This window comes from Vulpes vulpes, chromosome 16 (assembly GCF_048418805.1).
Source record: "Vulpes vulpes isolate BD-2025 chromosome 16, VulVul3, whole genome shotgun sequence".
Taxonomy (NCBI): Eukaryota; Metazoa; Chordata; class Mammalia; order Carnivora; family Canidae; genus Vulpes; species Vulpes vulpes.
The window spans coordinates 39402283-39422740 of NC_132795.1; the positions used below are offsets into that span (position 1 = coordinate 39402283).

Sequence of the window (20458 nt, forward strand, 5' to 3'; positions counted from 1 at the left end):
ATGCGAGCGGCCGTCCGGGCCGCGGTGTAAGTGGAGCGGGCAGCCGCGGCGCAGGGAGATCCGGGCCGGGTCGGGTCGGGTCGGGCCGGGCGGGGCGGGGACCCGGGGAGCCGGCGCGCCACCCCGGGCGGCAGGTCTCCGCGGCGGCCGCCGGGAAGCGCGGGGCTGCGGCCGGGGGGCGGGAGCGCCCGGGAGGAGGTCGCGGCGCGCCGTGGGAGGACGCAGCGCGCGGCTGGGCCCGGAGCTCGGCGGGGCGGCGGGGCCACAGGGGGGCGGGGGCGGGGGGCGGCCGGCCTCGGGCCCGGGGCCGCGCGCCGCGCAGGTGGCCGCTTCCCGCTCAGGTGAGCTCCTCCCGCGCCTCCCATTGGCCGAGGCGGCCGCGGCGCCGCGGGGCCGACGCAGCCGGTCTAGTTCAGGGTCTAGGGCGGCGCGTCACTTCCGGTAGCGCGGAGCTCGTAAAACACCCTGGAGAGAAGATGGCGGCGGCGGCGGCGGCGGCCTCGGCGCCTCAGCCCCTCTCGGACGAGGAGCTCTTCTCGCAGCTCCGCCGCTACGGCCTGTCTCCCGGGCCGGTGACGGAGAGCACGCGGCCGGTCTACCTCAAGAAGCTGAAGAAGCTTCGGGAGGAGGAGCAGCAGCAGCAGCAGCACCGGTGCGGGGGCCGCGGCAGCAAGACGCGGAACAGTAATAACAATAACACGGCGGCCGCCGCGCTGTCGGCGGCGGGGCCGGGGGTCCGGCCGGGGCCGGGGCCGGGGCCGGGGCCGGGCGGCGAGCTGCCCTACGCGCGGACCGCCGGGGCCCTGGGCCGCCTCTCGGGCTCGGAGGGCGCCCCGGCCGCCGCCCCGGCCGGCAGCAAAGTGCTGCTGGGCTTCAGCTCGGACGAGTCGGACGCGGAGGCCAGTCCCCGGGACCAGGCCGGCGGCGGCGGCGGCGGCGGCGGCGGGAGGAGAGACCGGCCTTCGCCGCAGTGCCGCGCGCTCCGAGCGCCCTCGGCGCCCCCCGCCGCCCCCGAGGCCGCCGGCGGCAGCTCGGCCGAGCGCAGGAAGCCGCACTCGTGGTGGGGGCCCCGGCGGCCGGCGGGCCCCGAGCTGCAGACCCCGGCGGCGAGGGATGGGGCCGCGCCGGGCGAGGAGGACGGCGGCGAGGAGGCGGAGGACGGGGGCCCGGAGGCCGAGGAGCCGCGCTGGGCCAGCCGGCCGGTCAACGGCAGCCGGCTCCTGTCCTACGGCTGCCGGGAGGATTACTCGGACTCGGAGGAGGACGGCGACGGCGGCGCGGCCCCCGGCAGGCCGGTGTCGAAGGACGACCCCGGGTCGCGGCACCGGCCCCGACGGGGCCACGGGAAGCCCCTCTGCGCGCCGCCCGCCAAGCCCGCGGGCCGCCCGGAGACCTCCGTTCAGGGAGGGGGAGGCAGCGCGATGAATGACAGGGCGGCGGCCGCGGGGAGTCTAGACCGGAGCCGAAACGTCGGAGAGGCGGCGGAGCCGCAGCCGCAGCCGCAGCCGCAGCCGCAGCCGCCGCAGCAGCCGCCGCAGCAGCCCCAGCCCCAGCCCCAGCCCCAGCCGCAGGGAGGAGGGGCTGATGCCCTGGACGCCAGCCCCGCTCCGAGGTACCGCGTCCACGCCAAGAGGCCGGCCCCTCTCCTGCCCCCGCCGCTCCCCGACACGGACCCCACCTTGGACTCGTCCTCGGGCTCCCTCCTGAAGACCAACAACCACATCGGCGGCGGGGCCCTGAGTGCGGCGGACTCGGCCAGGATGTTTTGCAACAGCCTCCCCCCCGGCGCGTCGGCGGCCGCCCCCGGTGCACTCAGGATCAATCACTCCAACCATACGGGCTCCAATCACACGTACCTGAAAAACGCCTACAACAAACCGAAGCTCTCGGAGCCCGAGGAGGAACTTCTGCAGCAGTTTAAACGGGAGGAGGTGTCCCCGACAGGGGGTTTCAGTGCCCACTACTTGTCGATGTTTCTCTTAACTGCTGCCTGCTTGTTTTTCCTAATATTGGGACTGACTTACCTGGGAATGAGAGGGACGGGAGTATCCGAGGATGGAGGACTCAGCAGTAAGTATTCGACCCTATGGGTAAAGTCACCAAGGGGGTGTCGCTAGGTAGGGGCCTGTTGGAACCCACGCTGGGCGTTCCACAGGAGGTGGCTTCTGTGTTGTGCAAGGACATGTTTTCATAGTGACACGCAGCACATGGGTGCATTTGTGTCCTCTGTCTTGAAGGAAGAACATTCTTCTCGTTATCAGAACGGTAATCCCATGCCTGGCCTTAAAATTTTTCTGTGTGATCTGTTGGGGAATTCAGAACATCTTAGAACAAAATAATGCAAAGCCTGTTAGTCAAATACACTTAAAAATTTGTGTGACGTGAATTCTTTTTTAGCCTTAAATAACTATGTGTGTAGATGCCAGTTACTTAACAGTTTTGGAGTATTTGATTGTTTCGGGACATCATAGATTGAGTTGTGATTCCAGGAGGCAATGCAGGATCTCGGGGAAACTCTAAATATTTTGCAGTATTAAGTTATATAGTTCTATATTTTCTTTTAAAGTGAATGGAGGGCAGCCCGGGTTGCTCAGTGGTTTAGTGCCTGCCTTCCGCCCAGGGTGTGATCCTGGAGACCCGGGATCAGGATCGAGTCCCACGTCGGGCTCCCTGCATGGAGCCTGCTTCTCCCTCCTCCTGTGTCTCTGCCTGTCTCTCAATCTGTGTCTCTCATGAATAAGTAAATAAAATCTTAAAAAAAAAAATAAAGTGAATGGATATAGAAGGTGGGAAGACAGCTCAAAACTGATTGCTCAGCCCAAAGCATCTCCCCTCACACCAGTGAAAAAGTCGTGGTAGGGCCGGGCAGGAGTTTGCGGTGAGATTTATCTGGTATTGGTTTCTAGGCCCTGACATTTACTTGCTCTAAAGCACTGTGGGCAGGTATGGTTGTTCATTCATTCATTAAGCCAGCGTCATCTATGCTGTAGGATAAAAGTAGGGCGCAGTGAGAAATCAGAGGTGTACTCTGTTCCTCAACATAAGATGATAAGTACAGATCATTTTGTGTTCTGTGAGGGAAATAAGGATGGAATAGTTGGCATATGGTACTTTAGAGATGATGAGAGTAGCTGCAATTTGAGAGGTGAGACCTGAAGGCAAAGGAGACAGCACTGTAGGGACAGCATTCTGGGCAGAGATGATTAGAAGAAAGGCCTTGAGTTGAGCAAGAGCCTTCCTGTGGGTTCGAGTGGTTAGAGCACCTTGAGCAAGGGGCACTGAGCAAGAGTTGGAGCTTCTCTTTCCTTATCAGTAAAATGATGCTTCTATCGATTAGAGTGATGCCTACACAGATTAAAAGAGAGAAAGTAAATGGAGAGTGTGTTGGATTGCTGAAGATACAATTTCTCAATGTTTCCCTCTCCACTCTCCCCACCCTCCCCAAACCTCCTACCCCTTCACCCACCATGAAGTCATTTTATGTGTGATTTGTGTTTATAAAATCAGCCTCACAATTGTTTGTTTTGTTTCAAAATAGTGAACGATGCAGTTAGCAGATTTAGATAAAGAATAGGAGTCCAAATAGTGTAACCTTTGATTTGGCTATAGCCATTTCTAAGATCACCAAAAAATAGATTTATTACTATGTTGCTTGGTTAGAGAGTTTAGAAAAGGACTGAAACCCAGCACTCACTTTAACTGGGTCCCTGGGAGCAGGAGTGATAAAGTGTGTTCTGTCTCATATGATTTGGGAAAACAAGAAATAAGATCACACCAGAAACTAAGCTAGTAAAGTTCCCATAAATTCAATGACATTATCAGCAGTACCTGTCTGTATCTGTTTCTCTAACAGCCAACTCTATGACTTAGCCCTTTTGTGAGTGCCTTATCCATATTATTGAACACATCAGAGATACAGATGGTATTATCCTCAATTTACAGATGAGGACAGTGAGACAAGGTGTTCAGAAATGTACCAATAGCTGAATAGGACTGAGATTTGGTTTCTGATTTTTTTTTATTCCAACTATAAAGCCCATACTTTGGATATTGTTTGTAGAGAGCTTTCTAAATAAGAGGGTACTTTTATTAGGATTAAGAAAACAATTGAATATTTGGTAGGATTTCGTAATGAATCACTGATGAGCACAATTCTCAATAAGGGTGACTGTTACACATTTCTCCTCACTGTTAAGATGAATGAGTAATGTTTTCTTAGTACTAAAATTTCAGATGGAATAGAAAGGGATAGGACTGCTATCCCTGAGGGTTTCAATAGCTCCCTCAACCTTTACCAACATGGCAGGAAAGAAACTGTAAAGTGTTTTTGTATTTTAAAAAATGGTAAAAGTAGTTTGGGTAGATGGAAACAACAGTGGCTAAGAGGTGGAGGATCTGGGGTATGAGGACTTGTCCAAATGACTTAAGTTGCTTAAGCTCGGATCCCCATTTTTTCTCTCCTAAATAGGAGTAATAATTTCTGCTCTCTGGGATGTTGTAAGGGTCAAATGAGATAGTTTATTAAAAAAAACATAAAATGGTATTATTGAAAAGTTTAAAATTTGTTGTATTCCTGGTAAGCTACGGTATGTATGTAAAGAGAAATAGTTAAGTTGTTTCTGTAAATATTTACTAAAGTATTTCTTCTTATTCGGCATTTAATTTTTATTAAATTCCATTAAAAATACACTGTAGACATTGATACAGAAATTTGAATCAAAATGCAATGAATACTTATATATTTGATTTACCGTATACCTTGGTGGAAAGAAGTGCCTCCTAATTCAGTTAGTCTGCACACTAACGGTGAATAATTTTTCACTGCCTATATTTATGTATTCTGAATCCTTTGTCATAGCATAATGGTTAACCAGAGCTTAACCATAGGGTTCATTGGTCAAGTAGTGTGCTTAAGGAAATAGTTTTACTTTGAGTAATAATTTCACCAGGAGATTGTAGGTTATATATGAGAGTAATCTTTAGTAAGCTTTTATTAGTTGTCATTTAAATTATGTATAACATATAATAGCCCTTTAAATAGTTTTTAATCATTTGGTCTTGGAAAATTTTTTATCAGTGCCCTAGTTTTTGTTAATTAGATTACTGTGAGTCTCTGCTTCCTCATCTGTAACACTAGGGGGTTGAAGTAGATGATCTCTGAGTTCTCTCTAGTTCTAGGGTTTAAGATTCTAACTTTGAACTGAACTACCAAACAACTCAAGGATCAGCCTGCAGTGAGATTAGGTCATGACAACCCAACAAAAGAAAATGAGATGAAGAGTAGATTATCTTCGGTTCCTTTGGTCATTTTATAAAAATCGTTTTCCAGTTATAAAAGACATTTTTTTTTTTAAAGATTTTATTTATTTATTCATGAGAATACACAGGAGAGAGAGAAAGAGGCAGAGACACAGCAGAGGTAGAAGCAGGCTCCATGCAGGGAGCCTGATGTGGGACTCCATCCCAGATCTCCGGGATCACGCCCTGGACTGAAGGCGGCGCTAAACCGCTGAGCCACTTGGGCTGCCCAAAAGACATGATTTTTGTAGAAATTTTGAATAAAGATCTATGAAGCAAAAAATGAATAGGTACTGTATACCTCTCCTTCTAGTCTCCCACTCACCCCTGGTATAAATAAATTCAGATAAATACCTTTCAGAACTTTCCTAATGCTTTTCATGTAAATACATACATTCATATATTTGTGTGTGTGTGTGTGTGTGTGTGTGTGTTTGTGTACATTTTCATTCAACAATAGAGTGCCAAGCAGTATTTTAAACATTCGGGGGTGGGGGTGGGGAAGATGGACAAGTAAATAAGAATTTGAGAGACTGATAGTTGGCTAACACAGGTTAATGATAACAACTTTGTCTGGGGTAGAAGGATATAGAATATTACAGGTTGAGCAGGCCTCTCTAAGGAGGTGATGTTTGAATTGAAATCTGGATGTCTTGAAGGACCTGGCCATTGATAGGCAGAAAAGAATTCCAGGCAGAAATAATATCCAGTGCAAAACTCTTGGGGCAAGAACCAGCTTGGCAAGTTGAAGCATCAGAATAGAATGCTCGTTGTGGCTGGGGTATAGCGAATGAGAGAGTGGCATATGAAGCAGTCAGAAGGGGGCAGGGGCCAGGTCTTAACGGACCTCAAGGCCCTGAAGGCCATAGAAAGGAGTTAGAATTTTAAGTGGTGTCATACTATATATATCCTACAGCCTGTTTTTTCACTTAACGCTGTATGGCAGCTAACTTTCCTTATACTAAGTTTTAAGTACAAGGCATAATTTAAAAATTTCACTCTCCTCTGGTCCCTTTCTCATCCTGTAAAAATGTTAAAATCTCTGCCACCCTGAAAATGTTCTTCAGCCCTCTGTTTTCTTCCAGCCGTTACTTTCCTCTCAGCCAAGATTGCTCTCTCTTTCTGCCTCTGCCATTCACTCAACCCCTGCCTAGTTTAGCTTTCTTTACCATCCATTCATCTGTAATCTCTCCTTCAAGTCGAAAGTTACTCAATTACCAAATCCAGGAGAGGCATTTAAGTTCTTATCTTGGCCTCTTTGATACATTCAATACAGTGATAACTCCCATCTTTGTTTAACTCCTTCGCAGACTTCTGTATCACTACTCTCTCCCAGTTTTCATTTAATCCTGACTGTGTTTTAAATATTGGTGGTCTCTGGAACTTTTGTTTTTGGTTCTATCCTTTTGTACGGTTTCTGGCTAATAACCTCCTGATTTTATATTTTTACCTTAAATGTTCTCTCCTGAGTTCTGGATTTACCTACTTGTTTATTGGACAGTTTCTTCAGGGTGCTCCAGGAGTACCCATTTTCTGTACTCATTGGGTTTCCTTTCAGACACCCCCCCCCCCTTCCCTGTTTTACTTGATGGCACTTCCATCTACCTGGAACTCATCTAGGAACTTTGAATTTAACTAGATTCCTTCGTTTCCTTCATGCGCCTGCCAAATCTCAAACCTCAATCCAATTGGTTATTAAGTACTGTAATTATACCTTGTCCATCTTCCTGTAATTCAAAAGAGAATCTTTTGAATCTTTTTCTCTCCATCACTGTTGCTCTGAGTTAGTTTTTTGCCTGATGTGCTTCAGTAGTCTTCTAACAGGTGTCCCTGCTTCTAGGCTGTAGCTCTTCCATATGTTTTCAGTGCCAGAGCAATATTTCTAAAATACAAATGTAGTAATTCACTCTCTTGCTTAAAATTAGTCAGTGGCTTTCTTTTACTCATTGGATAAAATCTAAATTCTTTGGCTAAACTGTTCATGATCTGACTATGCCTGCTTTTTCTAGCTTCATTTCCTACCATTTCCTTTTACCACATTTTACTTTCTGGAAAACTGGAGTTTTAAAGTATTTCGTGAGGTAATGTATGTGAAGTTTTTAGTGTTGTTGCCTGGCATAAGGGAATTGTTTGGTAGACCCAAGTCACATTAGTATCCTTGGCACAAGTTCATTCCTTAGTAAATATTTGATGAAAATGATTACATATCAGATACTCGCTTTATCTGCACTGATTAATTCATCAACTCAGTAATTGGTCACCTATTCAGTACCTAACTTAATACTCAGTACTAGGAAGGGTACAAAGGAAATCTCATTCTTGCAAAAGCTTCCACTCCAACCAATAGTAAGTACAGAGATGGATAAGAAGTATATCAGATATTGAGTGATAAGTGCCACCCTTTTGTTAAAGGGGAGAATTTACTGTGAGCTGTATCAACTTCAAATGATCAGAAGCTGATTCCAAATTTGGACTTGATCCTATAGGTTGAGCAGTGGGAATCCATGGAGGTTTTTAAGCAGAGCACTAGCATGATCAAGTTGATCTTTAAGAAGGACAAATGGGTGGTGGTATAGGTAATTGATAGGATTTGAGAGAAGAGGGATGATAGGTACTGTAAGCCCACATGGAGTGATGAACAGCTGGAGGAGGTTCATAGGAATGGAGTAGGGTCTGTTACTAAGAGAATCCATTTGAAGAAGGTTTTATAGTATTTGGTGACAGTTTGGATCCAGAGAATAAAGGAGAAGAGTCAAAGATTATTCTGAGGTCATAAGCCTGGACATCAGAGACCATTGAAAGTAGAGATGTTGAAAAGGGATCTTTTTTAGGGAAAAGTAGTATAGAGAAAATAAGTTTTGGGGGAGCTTATTTTTTGAATTGTTCAAGTATTAATATCCTGTAGGTTATTGTAGTTACATAATTGGATTAAAGATGAGAGATTATTCCTCTAGTAGATAGTACTAGTACACTGAGCACCAGATACCTTTTATCTTTTTTTTAACATATGTGTTTTCTTTTTAAGCCAAGACCAAGCATTACAAAAGTGTACTATAATTTTAAATGTATATTTAAATATGTTTTTACTTTTCCAAGTAATTACACTAGCCACCTGTTCCAAAACTTGGTGTATGTAATGAAATAGGCTTAAAGATTTTGAAAACTAGTTGTTTCCCCCATTCTTTAAGAATGAAGGCCGAGTGTTACGTTTCAAGTTTTTCAAAGATGACTATTTTGTAAGAAGAAAAAAATCCTAGGCCTCTAAGAATATTCTTGGGAATACCAGGAGTTTGTATATCCCAGTTGGATGATTTAAATAAAATATACTCATGGAAATGTCTTTCATTTGAAAGTTTTCTAGATTAATTTAAAATAAAAATTATCAGAGTGAAAACATGTGAATTTCCCATGAGTATATCCCAGGAGCCTAGTTTGAGGGAAATTGGCATAGGTATCAGGGCTTGAAATAAAGAGACCGACCTGCGTTTGAACGTTGTTCCTTGCTTTTCTATTAAAGGCAACTTGCTAAACCACTGTGAACCTTAACATCCGCATCTGTAAAATAGAATTAAATAATTAAATGTAAAGTACTTGGCTCAGTACATGACACGTAGTAATAGTAGTTAATAGCATTATGTACCAGGCACTGAGCTGAACAATTTTAATTGTTATTTAATCTTCATGAGGCAGGTATTTGTTCCATTTTGTAGATGAAGAAAATTAAACTTGCCCAGGGTCATGTGGCTAGTAAGCACAGAGGCAGTGTTTGGATTCAGATAGTGTCTCTTAAGCACTTTGCTAGATTGCCTTTTAACATGTGTAAATGCATAAGGACTGTGTATATCTTCTCTACCATTATTGTTATCCAGAAGATTGTGAAAGAAAAGGATGGGTGAAGCAGATTAACGCATGAAATCTTAGAAATGTCAGGAATAATCTGTGAAATCTAACAATTTAAGGACAAGGAAGTGCAAATTTGAACTCAGGACAATTAGGAATTATGTGGGACTATTTATCCTTACTTAAGGGTTTAGATTAATTCATTAATTGATATGTGAGCTGGTCAGTCTGTTGTAATAAAATGCAAACTCTAATATATATAAAACCTATAAAGCATGATACTATTTCTAATTTTTAAAAGATTTGCAGTCTCAAAATTGGTGCGTAAAGTAGTCCTCTGATTTTACATCACCACTTTAAAACTTACGTTTTCCATTGTTCCATTTTCAGGGTGTCAAGACCTTTGTAGTATACTTGTTATCCCATTTTTTTGCTCCTTTTAAGTAAACTTCATGTGTGTTTTTTCTATGCTTATATTTCTTTTAGTGGAAATGACATATTCTGTAATTTCAGGAATACTTAAAAAAGATCAGATAGTTTTATGATTCCTCAGTAGAGTTGTAAAGTTTTAGAAATACCTTTTTCTTGCTCATTAATCATTTTATATTAACTTTACCTGTCTGAAAAGTATTTTATATAAATAAAAGGAACCTTACTGCAAAGAGATTTATAACATCAGTGCAAAGAAGGATTTAATTTAGTTTACAAGTAGTTTAAAATGAAGTATACCTGAAAATACTGGATTTTAATATAAAATCCTAAATATATGGCAAAGAAGTAGTAGTAAATTCTTCATGAATATTATATTATAATGATACGTCTTTATCTTAATCTCGTATGTATTTTAAATGTGCTAAAAATGTACCTACCATTTAATTTGGGAACATAGCCTCATACTAATTGTGGAAATTGTTAATGACAATTATTGTCTGATAACTTTAGATTTTGATTTCAATATTCAGAATTTATTTTTAAGTGCAAATTTTTAAAGTGAACTAGTAGCAGTATATTTGAGCAGTAACCTTGGCTTTACTGTTTTAATAATGTATGTTTTAACCTGAATAGTGATAGTTTTTTTTAAAAAATCTTGATTTAATTAATGTTCTTTATAAACAAAATAATCTTTTTTTTTTTTCCAAAATAATCTTTAAACGAGAGTTGACCAGGAAGAAAGTGTTTAGGTTTTCTTATGTGTTTGACGTTGTTAAATTTTACATGTTTGACGTTGTTCCTTTGAAAATTTATTTCTAAGGAAATTAACGTTTTAAAAGGATTATGAAAGTTTATACTAACAGACATGGTGTCAGAAAATATGATAACAGATCTATAATTTGGAAGTCATAATGTATTTTAGGGTATCTTAAGTTTTTGTTTAGTTCTAGAGCTACAGATTTAAAATTATACCACCTTTTCTGAGTAGCAGATTTATTGCTCAATGGCCACAACTTTTTGCTTAAAATGATATCAAAGGGCAAGCTAACAGTTAGAAACAAGGCATGGGTTCAAAACTATGCAAGAGTTTAGTTCATCTGTCCTGAACTAATTGAGTGAGAAGTATGCACCAATAATTGCTTCCTGCCTTGAATGCAGCATTGAATTGTGGTGGCATTCTCTTCTTTCTCCTAAATATTTACCCACTAGCTATCCCCTAGAATTGAGATTTGATTACCATGTAATACTCTTTAAGATTTGTGTATTATGACTTAGGAAACATAACTTGAAAAATTAATTTCTGCAAATTTGAGTACGCCTTACGATAAAGTTTACCACAATGTGTACTCTATACAAAAGAAATAGTTTCATTTCTTGCAGGTTTTTAGAAATACTTTAAAAAGTAAAAAAGGAGGGGCACCTGGGTGGCTCAGTGGTTGAGCATCTGCCTTTGGCTCGGGTCATGGTCCCAAGGGTCCTGGGATGGAGTCTCACAGGAGGCTCCCCAGAGGGAGCCTGCTTCAGCCTCTGCCTATGTCTCTGCCTCTCTGTGTGTCTCTCATGAGTAAATAATAAAATCTTACCAAAAAAAAAAGTAAAAAAGGAGAAGACCTAAAGAATGAATTTGCCAAAAATGAAAATGTTATCAATGTAAAATGTAAAATGTTATCAATGTATAGTTCAAGATGTTCTAGAAGTATTCTTATGCTTATGACAAAAGTCTTGTTTTTAAAACAGGTCATCTCCAAATGTTTCTTCTTTCAAATTCTAAAGCCTTAAATGATAAAAGTGAGAACTTTATATGGGCACTTTTTCTTAATTTTCATGAGAGTATCCAAGAAAACTGAAATGTAGAGGGGATATGATTACAAGTGACTTGTTCAGGATCCCACAGTTACTAAGTTTTGGAGCCAGCCATTTGAACTCATGATCTGACTTCAGAGTCCACAGTCTTAGCTAGGCAGCAGTAGGTTTTTTTATGCATCTTTTCTCACCAACTTTATTTGGGGAGGTCATTCATAACCTCTGGGCCTTGGTTTTTGCATTGGTCAAGTAGGGGATAGTAAAATCAACTTCTAGCCAGTGACTGTTGTAGGAAACTAAGGTGATAGTGTCTTTGGAAATGCTGTGGAGAAATTTGAAGTGATGCATAACTGTATATTTTTAATACGTTAACTTATAATTTCTCAGCTGCAGTGTATTTAACAACACGTGGTCAGCGTTGTGTATGACATCTTGTCAGTGATGTTAATGATAGGCGAGTCCTGTAAATTTATAATGCTCATCAGTATCTTTCAACCCTACCCTCAAGCTGTCCAAGCAGATAAAAGGAGTCATATTTTTGTATTGCCTAGTTAGTGCTTTATTTCTGGGTGCTGAAAAGGAATGTTCTTATTTTTGCAGTGATGTTAATTTAATAGGTAATTAAGCATAATTTAAAATTAGATTTTACTCTTGTTGACCACTAGAAGGTTGATTCTCTCTGATAGAAGAGTCATAGATGGGATATGTTGCTTTAATCCAAAATATAGTAGTAAATTTGAGACAGAAAAGGATTTCTTGGGATTGTGGAAAGGTCTTAGAGTAAGTTTCTGTTAACATCTGAAGAACAGACAACACGTTCAGCTGGTAGAGAAGGATGGCCTTTTACATGTTGTTTCTTCAGCTAGTTTCTAAGATACCACAAGCACTATTATCCCAGAAGGGGGGAGATAATAGTGTGTCCCTGTGAATAGACAGTAGCCTGAATGGGGGTAATCCAGAGATTGGGGGGTATAAAATAATAAAATGAATTTGATAAGCAAGGTATTAAAACCATGCTACTTAAATTATAAGGAATTTAAAGTGCATTAGAATCTTCAGTCTCCTAGATAATTGATATGAAGCACATAATGAAATTTCATCCCATTTCCCATTTGAAACTGTATCGAAGATATGATTTGTTTAGACCAGAGCTAATAGAAATATAATACAAATATGGAGTAATTAAATCCTAAGTCACTACAGTCAATGAGAGATAGCTGAGCAGTGGCAGAGCTAAATCTCTCACCTACCTGCCCCTAGATAAATGGCCATGCTTGATGGTATAAAGATAAAGTTGTATAAAGGACTTCTTAGCTTAAAGTAGAAGTGATATCCCCTAAATTCTCACTCATTTCTTATTTGGAATATTCCTTTATATTCTTCTCACCATTTCCTGTTGTAAACTGCTTTGTACAGCTCTTCAAAGTAGACATGTAGGAGGGACGGCTGACCTTTTGATTCTGTCACACGACTGTCCTGGGGAATAAGGGGAGAGTTCATTCCTATTTAGAAAAACGAAAACAAAATGACTAATAAAGCTGTTGCTTGTGTGAGAAAAAATTTTAAGGGTTTCAGTATCTTGCCTTTTGAGAAAGATTTTGGGGTACTCTTACTCATCATGCTCTTTTGAATTGTAAAAATTACCTCAATTCTTTTACAAGGTGCTGTTTTATTGTAGATTTATACTTAGGAACAGTTTCTAATGAATTTGAAAAAATTCTTTGAATTACAGTCAGATTACTAGAAAATGTTTGCTCACAAACTCAAGCTGTTTACTTCCAAAAGGAAAAGTGGGCAGTCCTTAATTTTTGAGTGGGTTGTCTTCCATGTCGCTGTGTGAGATAGTTGTTTGAACTTGGAAGTGTTCAACTACACTGTTTTTTTTAAGCTTAAGCTCCCAGGCTAGCCATAGAAGTTTACTTAAAATTGTATATCCTATTTTAGCCCTGAGATAGCATTGGTTTAACTTTTGGATCCTCAGTGCAGTGGCTCGTGTTCTGTGAGAGTTGGATGAGGAAGCCAATTTATTTTTGACCCTTTATGTTTTCTTTTCATCTTTTTTTTAATTTAATTTTTTAACAATTTAAATTCAGTTAATTGACATATAACGTGTTATTAGTTTCAGAGGTAGAGGTCAGTGATTCATCAATCTTTTGTAACACCCCATGCTCCTTATATCACGTGCCTTCCTTAAGGTCCATCACTCAGTTACCCATCCCCTCAACCCCCTCCCCTCCAGCAACCCTCAGTTTGTTTCCTATGATTAAGAGTCTCTTATGGTTTATCTCCCTCTGTGTTTTTGTCTTGTTTTATTTTTCCCACCCCTCCCCTATCATCCTCTGTTTTGTCTCTTAAATTCCACATGAGTGAGATCATATAAATTGTCTTTCTCTGATAGACTTATTTTGCTTAGCATAGCCTCTAGTTCCATTGCAAATGGTAGGATTTCTTTTCTTTTCTTTTCTTTTCTTTTCTTTTCTTTTCTTTTCTTTTCTTTTCTTTTCTTTTCTTTCTTTTCTTTTCTTTTTTGATAGCTAAGTGATATTCTAGTGTGTTAGTGTTATGTGTACCACATTTTCTTTATTCATTTATCTGTCAATAGATATCTGGGGCTCTTTTCACAGTTGGGCTATTGTGGACATTGCTGCTGTAAGTATTGGAGTGCAGGTTCCCCTTTGTATCACTACATTTGTATCTTTGGGGTGAATACCTATTAGTGCAATTGGTGGGTTGTAGGGTAGCTCTACTTTCAACTTTTTGAGAAACCTCCATTCCAGAGTGGCTGCACAAGCTTGCATTCCCACCAACACTGTAAGAGAATTCTCCTTTCTTCACATCTTTGCCAACATCTGTTATACTTTTTCATCTTTTAGTTCTTGTTCTTATACAGGCCTAAGCTTCCTGCTGCTTTGCTATAATCTTGGCCAAACATCTAAGTGCTTAATACTTCAAATCTTTATTTTTTTAAATTGACAGATAATCAGGGATCCCTGGTGGCTCAGCGGTTTGGCACCTGCCTTTGGCCCAGGGCGCGATCCTGGAGTCCCGGGATCGAGTCCCGTGTCGGGCTCCTGGCATGGAGCCTGCTTCTCCCTCTGCCTGTGTCTCTGCCTCTCTCTCTCTCTCTCTCTCTCTATCATAAATAAATAAGATCTTTAAAAAAAAATTGACAGATAATCGTTCTATAGCATTATATATTAGTTTTAGCTGTACAGGATAATGATTTGATATATATATCACAAAATGATTACCACAGTAAATTTAGTTAACATCCATTGCCACACATAGTTAAAGGTTCTTTTTTTCCTTATAATGAGAAGTTTTAAGATCTACTGTCTTGGCAACTTTCAAATATATACAGTACAGTGAAGTTACTATAGTCACCGTACTGTATGTTACATCCCCAGGACTTATTCTTGTAACTGGGAGTTTGTACCTTTTGACTACCTTTACCTATTTTTTTTTTTTTTTTTTTTTTTTGGAACTGGGAAAGGGCAGAGGGAGAGGGTGAAAGAGGATCTTAAGCAGGCTCCACACCCAGCACTTGATCTCCTGATCCTGAGCTGAGTTGGACGGTTAACTGAGTCACGCAGGCACCCTTAACCTTTACCTATTTTACACCCCACCCCATCCCTGTGTCTGATAACCACCAGTATATTGTTTATACCTATGAGTTTGGTTTTTTTAGAGTCCACATATAAGTGAGAACATACAGTGTTTGTCTTTTTGTGACTTATTTCACTCAGCATAATGCCCTGTAATAAAAGAGTAGGCCCATTCATTGGGTGCTTGGCAAGTATAAACAGTTAGTCTTGTTAAGCATTTTTAACATTCTGCAAGTGAGGATGCTGTGATGGAGGATTAGGGTAATTACTTTGTCCAAGGTTATAGGTAAGAGAAGGGAGTTAATTGAATTATGTTGTTGGTTGAACCCGAGCAGTATGTCTTGAAAGCTCATCCTCTAACTATTGTACTATACTGTGTTCCTCATTTACATACCCTCTCCTTTATCAAACTTCAACTCCCTTTATTCCCTCAGTTCAGCTACTTTGAGCCAAATGTTAGGAAAAGCCATCTGATTAAATTTGCAATATTGTAGAATTGTGATAATAAAGATCATATGATTTTGTGATAAAATTTGTGTGATTATCTTTAGTGAGGATTGAGCCAATATGGAATCAGCTTAGCTCTGCCTCTCTAAATCATCCTTTATCTTTATATGTGTAGTAGTTGGGTTGCCTATAGTTCTTAATTTAGAATTTATGTCAGTACTTATAGGCTGAGAACATTTGGGAGCTATACCCATTACAAAGTGTTTGAGGACCTAACACTTGTTTTGCTCCTCTCATATTGTGTATTGTTTGCATCTGTATATCAATACAATCTGTGGTTAGAATATAAAAATTCATGGTAGCATTTTGTCATGTTTTCTTCATAGTGAATACTAAAAATACTATTGTGGGATCGGAATGTCTTGATAAAAACGAAGAGGTCTTTTTACTTAAAAAAATGGAGAACCATTGCTTTTAAAGCATGCTGTAAGGAAAATATACTGGTTAGACTTCAGAATTTGTTTTTAAGACATTCGTGATGAATGTCAAGGGATCAGTTGTAAAGTTCAAATGACTGGCTAACTTAACTAGTAAAAACTCTAATCTTGAGGTGATTTTATTTTAAATACAAGATCTTTATTAATTCGGATTCTGTCTCTGGTAAATGAAAATTTTGGCAATTACTGAAAAATTCAGGCATTTAAAAAATTTTTGGCAGGGAGCTTTGCTTTGGGGTCTTCCATTTCATATCTTCCTAACTCAACAGATTTTCTAAGGACTCTGTCTTTTCTTTCCAGTAGCTCCACGGCAGAGACAAATGAAGAATGGAGTAGTGGTATACTATGATGTTTGTAAACGGAGTACCGTTTGTTTTTTATTTCATGTTAGGGATGAGAAAAGAAGAAAAAGATTTATTAATCTCCTGCCCACCCCACTCAGTATCTCTGTGCATAGTCAGAAAGCATCCCATTTTACATTAAGTTTCTAGAATGCCCAAGATTGCAAGTCATAAATGTTGGAGCTAGCATTCCTTGCTCCAGTGATTTTTTTTTTCCTCCCATTTTACCCCGCTGCCTTTCGGTGTGAAGAGATAACTTGTTCTTCATCTAAGAAGTTAGATGTTAGGTGAAAATCTGATGTGATTCCAGTGTATGTGGTATCTTCTGTCCACTGTTCATGTGGAAGCATGAGTTTTATTCTTAAAGTTCTATATATTATAGCCAACAAAAAAAGTCTTTTTAGACTTTTTGTTGTAACTACTTTCAATTTTTTTATTCAGTGGTTCTGTTTTTGACCTAATGATGACATACTTAAATACCTCTATGTCCCAAGTGACTTTTCATTTCTGTTTGTTTTTTTCCAGAGCTAAAAGTCAAGATGTAATTTTTAAGCACGTTGGTCGTAAAGCCAATGATGGGGATTTCCTTTTTAGCTCCAAATTCACTTTGAATTTTTGTTTTGATCATACTTCGGTCTCGTTTATACAAATATGTCATTTTCCCTTTTAACAGAGCTATACTTCTTATCCCCATTAGAAAAATGAAATGAGGGACGTCTGGGTGGTTCAGTGGTTGAGTGTCTGCCTTTGGCTCAGGTCATGATCCTGGGGTCCTGGCATCAAGTCCCACATCGGGCTCCCCATGGGGAGCCTGCTTCTCCCTCTGCCTGTGTCTCTGCCTCTCTCTGTGTGTTCTCATGAATAAATAAATACATAAAATCTTTAAAAAATGGAATGCGAACTATCATTTATATATATATATATATATATATATGTTAGTACTATTCATCTTATCACTGCACTGTAATTTTTCTCTCCAGTTTTCTTATCTGCATATTGCCTATGTGTGACAAAAAGTTAATTATCTTTAGTCACTTACAATGTTAAACACAGTGCATTGTGATTGAGAGTGTTATTTAGTAGAAGACCTCTTATGTTTAATTGTATGGGAAATGGATGTTGCTTTATTGCATTGCACTGGGGATAGGTTGTACCATGTATCACAAAGCTCTTTTGGATCTCCAAATTCTCACTTAGCAATATTCTTTCAGAACAGACCTTGTTATAATACAATTCCACTTGTATTCTTGGCAGTGTAAACTTTGAGGAAGTGTCATAGATAGTCTCTAGTGTGTAACAGTTAATGTTTAAAATCTCTTAATACAGTGAGCTGTCACCAAGTTTAATAAATTGGAGTATTGCATTAGCATGAATTTGTTTGGGTGCCAGGTTATCTGTTGCACAGATGCTTGGTATTATTTATAAGTTTGTATCTAACCTTTGTGGGTTGACTTGCTGTTATTTTTCTATTCACTTGTCACATGCAGTAGCATAATTCTTTAATTGGCATCTGTGCAAAAATGGTTTTTAATAAGAGATCTGTGAAAATACTGAAAAAGCAGATCACTCAGACTTTTGGACCTTGAACAGTGTAGTAGGATGAGGCTCCTGTAATTTAAGTAGATATACTGCTTTGTGTTTATTTGAATGTGTTATACTACCTTCCCTGTCAGCATTGGTAATCTACAGGAGTGTCTGTGGCTGACAAAATTAGATGGAAATGGCAGCCTAATTGTTTCCCTCTGAAGTTTTGAGCCATAACAACTTAGTAGGGTGTGTGTGTGTGTGTGTGTGTGTGTGTGGGAGTGGGTTGAGGTGGGCAAGTTTTCATTATTAACTTTATATTTTGTCTTTGAGGTGGGCAGAGATTAGATTCATTGTTAACTTTATATTTTGTCTTAGAGTAAGTTTTGGAATTTTCTTTCTTTTTTTTTTAAAGATTTTATTTATTATTCTTGAGAGACACACAGAGAGAGGCAGAGGCGGAGCGAGAAGCAGGCTCCCTGCGATGGGGGACTCGATCCTGGAATGTCCTGGAATGTTGGGAATCATGCCCCAAGCTGAAGGCAGACACTCAACCACTGAGAAACCCAGGTGTCCCTGGAATTTTCTTAAAGTATAGAAGTCTTCTCTTGGATTAAGCATTTTTTTTTTTTTGAATGGGAACTTCAATTTTAGTTACTAGTCAGATTCAGTAATCGATAATTCTGTCAAATCTTGAGTTAGGGATGGGTCTATTAAGATAACAGTTCATTTTGGAAAGAATTAGACTAGCATTAAAGTATCTTGAATGTGTTGTATTTTGATATTTTCTTGATTCCTAGTCATTTAGCTTTCAAATTTAGTAGTAAATTTATCTTAGGTAAATCAAGTGAGTGAGTCTTATAAAATCACTAGTAGGTGAATTACCTCCAACTCAATTGTGAATCATGTTAGAAAATAATTTTGAATATTTATGAAACATTTACTAGATACCAGCTCCTATAGCTATTTTTTATATGCCAAGTTTCTGACATTATTTGAGTAAGAAAGGTAACTTAAAATTTTATTTGTAAATAAATGATATCTTAAAAAAATAACATTTTATTTGTAAATGTAAATTATATATGAATTTTGATAAATAAGACTGTCAGCTAGGTCTTTCTGTAACAAAGCAAAACCAAAAAAATACATTACAGTTAACTTTTTTAGTATTTTTGCAAAGGAAGAGGAAATTTTCTCTTTCAAGTTTTTGATTTGTTAAGAATTTAGACTGAATTGAAAGGAAGAAAATTTTTTTCTTGTACAATATTTAAAATTAGGGTTTTTACCCTAAGTAGTGATTTAGGTAGTGAAGTGATATATAAATATATATTTATATTTATTTTATATTTTATATATTTATTTTATATATTTATATATAAAATATATATTATTATTTTATATTATAAATATATATATATTTATATTATATATATACTTACCCTAAGTAGTGATTTAGGTAGTGAAGTGATATATATATATATATATTTATATTTATTTTATATTTTATATATTTTATATATTTATATATAAAATGCATATTATTATTTTATATTATAAATATATATATTTATATTATATATATAATATATAATTATAAAATTATATATATTTATATATTTTATATATTTATATTATATAAATATATATATATATTTAACCATTTCTCTGATAGGATTTTCTCATCAACAACAAATATTGTTTTAATAGTTTTTCTCTCCCAATATTTTATAATGAAAAATTTCAAATGGAAAATTGAAAGAATTGTGCTATAAACACCCACATATCCACATCTAGACTCTACAGTTAACATTTTCTGCACTTGCTTTATTATATATCTTATCCATCACTCTGTCCATTCATCATTCTGTCTTTTTAAAAAAATATTTCAGAATAACTTGAAGACATTAGGATACTCTATCTTTACATATGTCGTACATATTATTAACTGGAGTGAGGGGTGTTTTTATTTTGGTAAAATTTACATGCAGTCAGATGTACCAATCTTTACAGTCAAATGAGTTTTGACAAATGTATCTAGCTGTGCAACTTAAATCCCTACAGATATAGACCATTGCCTTCACCTCCAAAAGTTTCCTTGTGCCACATCAGTACTCATCACTATTCTGATTTTTTTCACCATAGGTTAGTTTTGATTGTTCTAAAACTTCATATAAGTGGATTCATAGAATAGTCTTTGTGAGGTTTTTTTTCTCATCATTTTCTTCAATGATGAAGTTCATCATTGTTGCGTTTTCCAGTAGGCCACTCCATTTTATAACTCTTGAAAGTGTTTTTAAGGCCTGAAAGTATTTTAGGCAGAAATTATTTACGCTTTCTGAAGACAGTATTGATTATATTATGTATCATAACAGCTCGTTTATCTCCATTAGTCCGTAAGCACTGTGTTCTCATGACATGGTTTATAGAATATGCTCTGTAAATACTTGTTGGTTAGAAATCTTTTCTTACAGCTTTTGTTACAGAGATCCCAAACTTGGGGTGCAATTATAATGTGAAATTGGTGCTTGAATAAAGACAGAAATCTCCATTACAGTCTGTTATTTTCCCCCCCATGGAATCTTCATTTTTATGGTGAGCAAATGTGAGATTTTCAAGTGATGATGAGGTTGAAAGAGACTATACTTGATCTTTTTCATAGAGATGAAGAATA

General features: G+C 39.2%; 1 protein-coding gene across 3 annotated transcripts in view; it reads left to right on the plus strand.

The window, feature by feature from the left end:
• The first annotated feature begins 429 nt into the window (after window positions 1–429).
• LEMD3 (LEM domain containing 3) overlaps window positions 430–20458 on the plus strand; it is a 73400-nt gene continuing 53371 nt past the window's right edge. Inside the window, exon 1 of one of the 3 annotated variants that reach the window (XM_072741679.1) lies at window positions 430–2070. In XM_072741679.1, coding sequence (XP_072597780.1) covers window positions 477–2070 — 1594 coding nt within the window. In that variant the 5' untranslated portion in view covers window positions 430–476. The remainder of the gene's footprint in view (window positions 2071–20458) is intronic. The other 2 variants (XR_011997849.1, XM_072741678.1) reach the window with 2 other exon arrangements.